The sequence below is a fragment of the Opisthorchis viverrini genome, assembly GCF_000715545.1.
Source record: "Opisthorchis viverrini unplaced genomic scaffold opera_v5_177, whole genome shotgun sequence".
Lineage (NCBI taxonomy): Eukaryota > Metazoa > Platyhelminthes > Trematoda > Opisthorchiida > Opisthorchiidae > Opisthorchis > Opisthorchis viverrini.
Genome location: NW_008751830.1, coordinates 995,041 through 1,006,827, shown reverse-complemented (window position 1 = coordinate 1,006,827; position 11,787 = coordinate 995,041). Strand labels below are relative to the sequence as shown.

Genomic DNA, 11,787 nt, shown 5'->3' with positions numbered 1-11,787 from the left:
ACTTGTCTGCAAACTCCCCGCCTATCAAGATATTCACAAGCAGTCGAAATATGAACAATTACATGAATGCATGCATCCAAAAACCCAAGTAAAAGTTCTATATTGTCACGCTCGTCTGATTAGCTCTAGTCGAGGTGGAATGAGCCAATGAGTTTATTTTCATCAGCCAACTAGTTTTGTTTTAACGTAAACACAAAAGCATACTTTCTAGAGATTGGGAACCATCACATCTTTAAAAAGCGCGAAATGATAGGAATTATCATCTGAGCGAGATAATTTGGGATTGATAGAAGAGGATCTAAAGCCTCCAACATTGTAACAATATTCCCGACGGCGTGGCTTCACGCTCATTATTCCAGCGAGCGAAAATTATTCCCTGGCTAGGAGGCCAAAGGAGCGTGTAGGACAGACATCCAGAGAACGCAAATTGAAGGTGAAGATAGCAGTCAAAGCATAAGCGAATGACCTGTGAAGGACATTGGCCAAATGCTCAACAATGGCGGATGACGCATTAGGTAGCGACACAGAACACAACGCAACGCTTTGGAGAACATATGGGGTAGTAATAAAGCTGCACGCCATAGCGTCTGCCGAACGAGTCAGTATATATCGCAAAACATCCCACGTGGCTAGAATTGACGACATGCAAGATGCATCTGGGTGAAGAGCGGATTCAGGTTAGCCGAACAGTGGGGTGCAGTAATCAATGGCACCCCAAATAAAAAGGAATTTCGGCTTAAACAAGAAATCCCAACCCACACAAATGTACTTGTTACCTGCACTATCCAACATATTTATTCGAAACAGATATAAAAAATGAGAATTGCAAACGTTATTCATCTACAGGACTAAAACCAGAAGCAAGCATTCCCAAATCTAAGTTGTTAGATTTCTTCCCTAATTAATCGGTCATAAGATTTAGCTACCCACACTACCGAGCATGAAGCTGACTGGTATTCCAAACTAGTTTTATCCGCTGGTTAAAAATGGTCTCATTGCTTTAATCCCCCGTTTGTCTTGAAGCCCGACTAACATGGTAACCCGTGCTTGTGCACTGTGCATTTCTCAAGAGCCAATATTATTAGGAAGGAGGGCTGGGTTTGGTCGATTTGGGAACCGGAAATCCGGGTACACATGCCGTGGATAAGTCCTCAGTCGGACTCGACCCATCGACACCCGCTTGCCGGGCGGATTTTATACCGACTGAGCTACCGAAGGCACTCATTTCAACCACGCTTGTCCACATGAAGTTCACGGCTGATTCCCCGCACATCTCCCAGCGGATTGGCATTTGATTACTGTCCACGTTATTAGTGAAATGTTTGTGTGGCTTCGATAATAAGGCAGAAGTGGATATTGTTTGCGTGAGCAAGCGATATTGGAGTAAACGCCAACAACAACTATGAATCCACCAGCCATGGCGAATCGCCCTTGAAGTTTTGGTACAAACGACCCTGGCAACTAAGTTGTGGGTGCACTTGTTTGGTTAGTGTGATTTCGGCGGTTATAGACCGTATTCGGACAGGCCTTCTGGTGCGATTCAGGCAACTAGTCTCAAACTTTTGCTCAGAATTATTCACGATGTCTCTGGTTGGTAGTGAAATAATTAGTTCATGGATTTTATGCAACCCTGAATGGAGGTTCATGAAATGCATTATTTGCAACTTGTGGCAAGTTGACCAGAAACCCCAAAACATTGCTCCCTCTATGTGACCAGGTTTGTCTCAACACACACTGTAGCATATGGATCACTGTCACGTGACTCAAGAAAAACGCTTTCTTTTCAAATTACTACAGTCTGCGTTCAGAAAGCGTGAAACATTTGACAGGAAACGAAGTCGAAGTGAGAGGTTCTCACCTATGGAGATACAACTTCCTCAAAATATAAAGGTGCTTCCTGTAGCACACTCTTAATCTCATCCCAATACAATACAATACCTCCACTATCTGTCAAGTAGTGAGTGATTGCACCTGAAAAGGACAGCTGTACTTGAAAAAAGTGTTTGGGGCTTTGGATCCGCGTGATATCGCTTTTGAACCAAGTGTCCAGTTCGAACCACAATATAGCTTTCAAGCTTGGGCCTTGGGAGAGAATATTGAGTATCTGCGAAGAAAACATGTGAACAGCACAATATGTGGAATTAATCAAACTATGTCGACATGCCATCGTTTGATCACTGGTCGCAGTCAAACGTCACGTGTCACCTTCGTGCTTTCCAGGCTTTTAATAGGTTACACAATGAAACGATCGCGGTTGTTCTGGTAACATAAGGAGTGAAAATGTCTGGGTTTTATTCCAAAACTTAATCATACAGCAAAGAAAAATAGATAGGCTACTGTTAGCAATGTTGTGGAATGTAAGTAGCTCTGGTACGCTGCTTCGTTGTAGGTCTGTTCACCGAGCTTGGCAGTTCGATTGCAATCGTTTCATCACCAATCGAGGTGACATCGTCATTGCAGGGTTGAGTGGGTGAATTCCTCATATTCTGCCTGTGATTATGTAGCTTCTAAACAGTACCTGGTAGTCTAGAAAACGCTCTTCGCGTAGTCTGATTGACCGTTTCCCGGAACTACCAGATGCCGTTTGGAAGCCATATAATCGCAGGCAGAAGCGGAGGAATTCACCCACTCAACCCTGCAATGGCGATGCTACCTCGATTGGTGATGAAACGTTTGTAATCGAACTGCCAAGCTCGGTGAACAGATTAACAACCGTAGGCTACCGTATCGAACCGTCCAGCTTTGTCCCCCGGATGAGCAATTCCATCACAGCTATCATAAGAAATTCGGTTTACGTGATTAGTGAGTAATCACATTGTCCATAAATGTGTCCAAGTGCCCACAGCATCGAACAAATAATGTTGACTGGGGCAACTGACAAAGTAAGCAACTGAACCGAAATATCCATTTTATCTCGAGCAGAATTCCCCAGTGAACTATCGTTTTGAACGATAAGATGAACAGATTTCGAAACCAACCACCCCAAACAGTCAGCGGAACAGGTTAACATGGAAAGGAGAATAAAGAGCCTGACCAGTTGAACTGCGCAAGTTATAACTCAGTGTCCTGAACGCTGGCTGCTAGAATGTTAGGACGAGAGGAATGTGTCAGAAGAGCTGCAGAAAAGGCTGCAGAATAAAGGTTGACTTATGACGAAAATTACATGTCTGGAAGCCTACTAGCAACTAACTGTCTACAACAAGACCCGAGGTTTTTAATGACGTAAAGTGAGCAAAGCAACAGGTCGTGGCGTCAGTTTAGCAGACCATTGGGTTATACAATCTACTGAACTATGCCAGTGAAAGTGAGATATCGGAACTACACCAAGAACAAACGAATCATTTTAAAACAACGTTATTATATGACGGTATGGGAGTGAAAGGAGTAGATACTTTCCTGAAAGTATCCTTGAAACGAAATGTTTCCTAACCAACGTGTTGGAAAATTTCTCTCTAGTGGATGACATCATCATTATGAAAGCCGTGGGAGATGTTACCGACGGTGAGACTAGTGGAATTCCTACCCCATGATTTGTGATAGGCTGCTTTTGAAGGGTAGAGGAACTTCCCAGTGAAGTCTAGTCTCAAGTTAGATTAGCACTCGCTTGTGTTTTTGACAGACTTGTGAACTAGTTAAGGTAAACAAACAAGCATGGGCTGCGTTTTCTGTTTGCATTTACGTGAGAATCAATTAATTTGTCGAACAAAATCCGTTCACATGCATCTCCCTTGTATGCAAGCCCCAGGCGAAAGAACTCTGAAACGACCGTCATGTTCTTTGATGTTTCACGTGGGTTGACGATCCTCTGGTATGTGGTACGAAATATGGGTAACGGGATGTGCTGGCATCATAGATATAACGCTCGAATGGTGGGGACAGAATATTCTGATGGACGGCAAGAAGTTCCTGCTTGATGAAAGATTTGCTCTCCTCACATCAAGCGCAAAGGCATATTCCAATTAAATGCATGAGGAAGCTCGTCGGATGTGGATTTGTTCTGCTGAAAGAACGAGAAAATTGCAGACTGAGATGAACTGAGGTGAAATTAATATACTTTCGTTTTGATTCATCGTCTGTGGTAGTATTTCATGCATATATTCATCACGTGCTTCTGACGTAGTAAAGCTTAAAAACAAAGAATACGAAATGCATAAGCTTGACGTTAACCGAATGCACTAGTGAAAAGCTCGTTGGAAACTCTTCAACAGCTCACCATCAATAGAGGAAAATGTTGGTAGCTCAGGTATCGTAGATGGTGGTCGTTGGCTTGTTCGCTGAGCTGGGCAATTTGATTGCAAACGTTTCATCACCAATCGAGTGATGAAACGTTTGCAGCTCACCATCAAATTAGTCCTTCTTAGGGTCCATCAGGAAGCATTAGTCCTCGAGTTTTCGTTAACTTTACCAGAACAACAAAAATGTCTTTTCTGTTGCAGAGTCATACGGATTAAAAATTAGTGAAAATTTTTCACCAATGCAGAGCTTTTCCACTGCGATACAGAACGAATCAGTTGTCAAGTATAACATTTCAAAACAGATAGTAACACAAGAGAGCAGATTGTGTAATGGGAAGGCCGTGTTAGTATCAGTGCGGTTTAGATTCATGCTTTCAGTGTTTTCTGTTCGAAAGCTAACAAACCAACGGCTTGGCTTGTGGGATAAGCAGATGGGGGCGGTGAGGAGATGCAGAAAGAGCACCAACAACAGCCGAACGGTTTCGCATGTGACACGCAAATCCAAAACTCAACACGAATAACCCATTCTCAGAGATGGAAATCCACTCCTTCAACGAGAATGCCCAACTCGTCGGTGAGAGGGAACTTGGCGAATTCACTGGAAACTCGTCCGCTAAATTAGATAATCACCAATAAGTCAGTCACTCCAGGATTCATCAGTGTTTTGGAAGCTTCCAGGCTACTCTCATATTGTTCTTGAAATAGGTTGTTCTGGAAGATCTGTAGGTATCAAGTTATATGGTCGCTGGTGTGTTCGCCGAGCTGAACAATTCGATTGCAAACGTTGCATCACTAATCGAGCTGACATCATCTCTGCGTCGTTGGGGAGCGTAGTGGAGCGTAGCTAAGGATCGGTGGTTGCGGTTGAGTTATATCTTGCCAATTCAGCTAGCCATACCCCTTATTGTCATAAGTTTCTGCTTTTTATGGTAACCGGAGCCTTTGGTGTTGATTTCTGTTCACTGTGCAGTACCAACGATTGTTTTGCGGAGAATGCGGTGCGAGCATTCTGTTCAAAATGACAGGGGCGTTCGAGTTTTGTGACCTAATGCGTCAGATACCACAATCGACGTGTGAACTTAATAATGTGAATACCTGGATAATGTGACGTTTGAAAGCCTAAAAGTGTTTCTCCTCACTCATCAAGGGATAATAAGTAGTTTTCATTCAGGAGATTTTGCTCGGTAATCGGCTGATGAATTGATTTTAGCAATATACTGGATGGGGTTTGGCTACAAAGCATTCCATCGGAAGTCCCGTTGTCAACTCCACTTGTCTCCAAGCTAAGCTTGATCTTCAAGTCAACAGACGTCTGATAAACCATGTTACCCAATACGAATCTCTAACCTATTTTTTCTCTCCTCGACCGATCAGTCTTAGTCTGCAAATTTTGCACTGCAATCGATCGGTTGATCGATTGACTAGTTGTCTGTCACTGAATCAGAGAGAAATAAACAAAATTTGCCGCATTCGTAGATCATCTGTTTAATAAATTTGATCGGGTGAATCCTATTATCTTTACCCATTCATTTTAATCATTTTATTTTTTTATTTTTTATTTTATTTTATTTTATTCCAATCATTCCATTTTATATTGTCTACTAGATCTTCATCTGTTTATAACCATCCCGACAGATTTTCTGAACTCTGCCGGTAGTAGCTTCACTTGAAATTGAAACTAAATATTATCAGGTCGTTTCTCTGTAGTAACCTATATGGTTGAACAAATTTCCTGTCTGTATGTGGTCAATCATGCATAGAAAATATCAATCCGAAAATGTTTCTTCTACTGGCACTTCGTCGAAAGAACAAACCGTTGTGACCTCCTCTGCCTGTAGTCATATGGGTCTGCACTGCACCGGCAAGTGTCAGGTTAAATATATCTGCTCATTAAGACCACAACGCTGATATTGCTAAATTACCGGATATTTTTGTGACCAAATTATCCAGCGATTCTCGCAATAACACAGTCCTGAGGAGTTTACGGTTTGATCTCTTGAACATCTTGTTTTTCAAAAGGCCACATGATCGGCTTCTTGTAATGCTCAAACTGTGGCAATAACCAGTGAGCTACTTCACTTAGATTGTGGTGTCTAAACTTCTGCGTCCCACCTTCTTAAGACATTCATGCTAAAGTTTGGTCTGGGACTGATACGGAAGTTTATAGTCCCTTTATAAATGACCTCGTGACCGATCCCTTTCACGCGTTCCTGACTGTGCTCGATTAGTTCAGTCGAAGTCTTAGTACAACTGTAGTTTAGCATTTCAAAGGCACATGACACGACTAACACTTTATTTAGTAGAACTTCAATTTTCAGAAGCCAGGTTTACGATAGCACGCTTTCTAACAGGTTTTCGCTGATTGGATTAAAACTCCGTTTTTGTTTTGGGGGTAGTATTGATTAACTGGAGCATCTGTCAATTGTTTTGACAAAGCCAGCCTTATTCGCCGTTGTCTTTTCTTCATACTTCGCAATTAGGACGTATGTAATAATTCACTGTATGTCATATGCAATATAATAAGGCTGAGACTCCGGCTACGACCTTAAGTTGGTGATTGTGAGATGATGGATCGGAAACTACTTCCTTCTGAAGATTGAACAGAAAACTGCATTTGACTCGCTTCCTAAACTAAGCATAGTGTGGAGCCAATCTGTGCTGAACTCTCCATAAACAAACCCAAATCTCCTCACACTACCAATAATCTATAAGTAGCTCCGTGGAACAATAAATTTCACCCGATGAGTGGAAATTCAATCTGAGAAGTCGCTGCCCGAGGAGCCAGTTAATACGTGTGGCCCCGAGATGTGAATCCCGTGAGTGAAGGATTAGCGGCGATATATCCTGTCTAGGTGCGGGTCATTCACACTGCTGATCAGCCGCTTGTGGCCGAACGGTCATTTTCAAACTGCTAGCCGGGAGGTCGCGGGTTCGAGGCTCTCAGGAGTTTCGTGAGATGCCGCACTGCTGTTATTACCAATAAGGATGAAACAGCTGTACACTACCGAGATCGTATTAAATTTTATATTAATGTAGCATAATATGCTCAATTCAATAAAGTCGATCTACCAGATTTCTTATCTCGACTCATATCTATCAAATAAACTTGGTATTTTATGATTCCTAATCTTATTTTTTGAGATTCGATGAAACTACCGCTTGGTTTCACACGATTCAGTTAAACGACATTGATGACAACTTTGATGTTAAATTATTAGTTCAAATTCCTGAATGATTTGATTCGAGAATTGAACATCATATATCTCCTTTCTCTTCTGTGACCAAAGCTAGTTATATGAACAGTGTCAACATTTACTAGCCCCTTATCAATAATTCTCTTTTGTGTTATCACTTGATGGGCTCAGTCCCTTACTCTGACCAGTCCCGTGTACACAATCAAATAAAATGTGGCGGTTCGATTTTGGCGGGTTCTGGACATTTGTATTATCAGCGGCGCCATAGATAAGATGTGCTTGACAATCGTCCGTTCGGATAGTAAGTTATCAGATAACTCATCGATTCAGCTGCTAAATATCGTTGTTTAAATGCGTGAGATATATGTATTCAGTACAACTTTCTGTGTTAGAATGTTAGCAAGACAAACCGATACAAGGCACGTGAATAAACAACGTCATCATTTTTACATGTTGTCCGGAATCTCCATTGTCCTAGCGATTATGTGAAAATCCTCATCCAAGTCAACCTAGGCACTGGGCTCCGAACTGGTGAAGAAACAAGCAAGAGAAAATGGTAGTTGTCCCAATTCTTGCGTAGTGCAATCACCGTCCAGCATGCTTGCAAAAGGAGGCCATTTAGTTCCAGGTAATGTGCACTCAGTGCCATTCGGAAGTGGCATTGCTGATAAATGAATAGGATCTAGACAATCATCAATAGTGGATACATCCATGTGCATTGAAGTGATGCATGAGAACGGTTGGAGAATTCCGCCACTTGATGGAATGGTTGGCATTCCGTAAGAAACCCATACACTTAAACAGTGTAAGACGCCCATGGACAAAGCCGTTCTGGGTTATATGTAGTTTTCACTGTAGCAGAATTGACTATGGAACTTCTTTTCATCCTCAGACATGAGAGCTTACTATTGCTAGGTCAGTGGTTTGTATTGATGTAGACAATATTCCCAGTAATAAATGAACACCTTCGTTGAAGATGAAAAGGTCTCTTTGTGTCTTCTGAATTGCTAGACATCAAATGTAAAGGAATTATAAGTAATTAACTTTTTGAAATATTCGAGCACATTTTGATTGATAAAGTTACGTGACGTGATGGAAGGTGTGGAGTCAACTGAGAAATTGTTGTTTATTTGAGCCGCAATGACTAGTCTAGACAGTGTTGTTGCGGAAAATTGGATTAGGTGAAATAATTGAGCTCTGTTCAGAATTAGATCAGTTGCTTGAGCTTCCGTAAATTCTTTAGGGCAAACTTGTTGGTTAACTTGAGCATCTTTTTCAATTACGCCATTGAAAACCTCACCATCTCCAGAAGTTTCAGCTTTTAATTATCGTTAGGTTAACGCTCGATTTATGCATGTCGGATAGAGATATTTTTTGATCAGGTTGCCTGCAGATCGCTTGTCAACCAATGAATGGTTCATCATCAGTAACATCTGTAAGGGGGAGTAGTCTTTCGTAGATGAGTTGAGGAATTATAGACAGCAAGCCGAGAACTTTCATGCAGAGAAACTGAAAGTACCTCGTGAACGACAGTGGTAGTCAATCTCATCTGCTGTGATTGGCTCCATAAGTGTTATTTAGTAAACATTAAAGGATAGCAAGTTTCTTCGAAGGACCAAGATTTTCATTTAAGTTCTTCCTGAATTAACCTTGTGTACTAGGTAGCGAATAGATCACACTCAAATGCTGTTAAAATTTATATAGTGTCTAAACCATATCGGTTATCTAGGAGACAGCTAAATAAGAGCAACACATGGGTGAATTACCTGAATACATGCGCTAGCTCACTCCTCTTTTACAAGTTTTCAAATCATTTTTCCAAATAAGAGTGACACTTGTTTTCTTTTAAATGTGAAAGAGTGCTTTCATATGATAGTAACCCCTAGTGTCCAATGGAAATAATGACCCTCCAGGTAGTTCCCTAGATGTGTTTACCACTGGTTTATCAGCATTTATTTAAGATGAATTTTACTCTCTCTTGACAATTATGTTGTTTTCCTTGCCTTCTTGATGAACCTAGAAGAGTGTAAAGCTGTTAGTTAGCTTTCCTAAACGTTCCTCCAACTTTAACAGCGTCGTTAGACCAAGCTATCGCTTGTGCCGTTGTAGTAAAACAATTTCGCTTGACTCAATCTTCACTATCTTATAAAATTTTAGCTCTTCAATCAATAGACAAAGTTACTATGGTTTTTGTTTGAACCTAGGTTAGCCAATGGACAAGGGATTAAATAACAATGAAATATTTAATGAAAACGGTCAAATCTCCTCACATGACCATTAAATGAAATAATTAATTACTTGCAAATGAATTCGGCGCCGATGGGGTTGCATTGCGATACTGAGGAAGGAATGATGTGACTTAATTTGGTTGGAATTCAGCAGCCAGCTATTAATGATATTCAATTATGCAACTTGCCCTTATCCAGAGGACTTCCAAAGAAAACTATTAATGAGACTTTGGTTGTCACAACCAAGTCGAGTTCATCAAGGGGTGTGAGAAACTCTGTTAACTTCCATCATCCAGCCATGTAGATTTGAAACTCCATCAGGCGTGTCCCACCGCTAATGAGCCAATCCTTGTTCTTCAGCTGACAAGTACGAGTTGCGTAGAGCTGCTCTTCTCAGAAGAGTACAAAAGTGATTTGGTCCAGCACCATTCATACTAATCTTGGGAACCCGTCGACTGACCACTACCGGGTTCATGGTTCTCTGAGATTATCAAATAGATGAAGTTCCTAAGTTGATTTGCAAAGGTGAGTCAGGAAGCCAATGGAGATTCAGAAATTACACTTAATGATGATTTCAGGTTGGTAACAGACTACCGATGAAGTTTACGAAAATTTTAAGGTTGATGTTAAATAAACAGAAGGACTTGGGTACTAACGATAGTTTATGGAACGAAATATCAGCTAAGCTGCGCGCATCACATCCAGTTAGGTGTTATGCAGCACGAGATATCCAAAAAATATTCAGTTGGGTCATTTTTGACACTTGTGAATATATGTCGATACATAAACAACACCAACTTTGGGTCACAGTACACTTTCTTTATGAGGTGCGTGGTCCTGATTCCGGGTCTTTGTGCACACCGCATGTTGTAAGTCGTACAGTCAAAATCGTTGCAACTGCAATGGGCCTGAAATAATAAGAGGTTATTTACTCTCTGCCATTATTGATAAATGAGCCACATACCCTCTAGACTGCCAGATAGATGTTATGTCGTTGACTGAACACGTAAGAAAGCTGCGCATTCAAACATCCCCCTTACTATAGAGGAGAACGTCGGTCGCTCAGGTAGCGTAGATGGTCGTTGGCTTGTTCGCTGAGCTGGGCAATTCGGTTGCAAACGTCTCATCACCGATCGAGGTGACATCATCATCCCTAACAACGCACTGATGATGTCACCTCCCAACTGGTCAATTATTCTCTACCAAATGTCACTTACAAACTCAGTGCTTTTCCCGCCAGTTTGTAGGTTACAGCACAGAAGACCCAAGGCTCTATTTGTGTCCCACGAAGTGAGAATCTCTGGGGTAAATCACGTGGCAACCATAACACCTCAATCATGACTCACTCAATGGAATTCAGTTTACCTGGCGAAATGGTAATAACAGGAAAGAACGGGAAAAATAACCGGACAAGTCCTGTCCGGTTTGCTTTTGTAACTGGTCTCAATGAATCCACAACAGTGACTTGGTTATTTGTCATGTCAAGCTGTGAGAACTTGACAAGCCCGTTTTTATGGCTTAGCCTGGGTTGCCTAACACTGTCCTACTTACAATACGGAAATAGGCGTGGTTGTCGCTTGCACAGTGACAAAGATTATCGCTCTCGGGAACAGACCACGCATAGAAAGTTTAGACGACGCTAGCTCAATTGCCCGTGGGCGCCGTTGATATGGGCGCATTCCTTTGTCTCCTTAGTTTGTATGTTCGTGCCTTTAGAAGGTAGTGAAATAAAAGTATATATTTACACTAAGGCCGACATATCAAGTAAAACTGGGAAGCAAAACCAGCATTTTTGGTCACTAGAATCTCCCAGTTTGAGAACAACTGAAAGTGACCGGAGAGTGTTAGCAATCTGTCAGCAATTCTATAAAACACATCGCACACACAAACGCACCGCTTTGATAAAATTAGACGTACATCCCATCAGCTATGTCGCCCCTTTTCGGCAATAACGTTGGATGTAGTTTTCGAGTTTCCATCAACCTTTTTGCTATATTTGTACATCACGCTGTACGTGAGTGGTGAATTAACCACGATTGAGTCTCGATTAACATCAGTTTAATTTGCGAACGGTTGTATTATGCAAGTTATCGACTTACTCATCAGAACTGCCTCATGGCAACCAACCTT

At 41.6% G+C, this 11,787-nt stretch overlaps 1 protein-coding gene across 1 annotated transcript in view; it reads left to right on the top strand.

Moving 5' to 3' along the window:
* Positions 1 to 650: 650 nt before the first annotated feature.
* Positions 651 to 11,787, top strand: part of T265_07514 (hypothetical protein) — a gene marked incomplete at both ends in the record, with an annotated part of 162,021 nt that continues 150,884 nt past the window's right edge. Inside the window, one exon of the mRNA XM_009173051.1 lies at positions 651 to 677. Within this exon, the coding sequence (XP_009171315.1) occupies positions 651 to 677 (27 nt within the window). The remainder of the gene's footprint in view (positions 678 to 11,787) is intronic.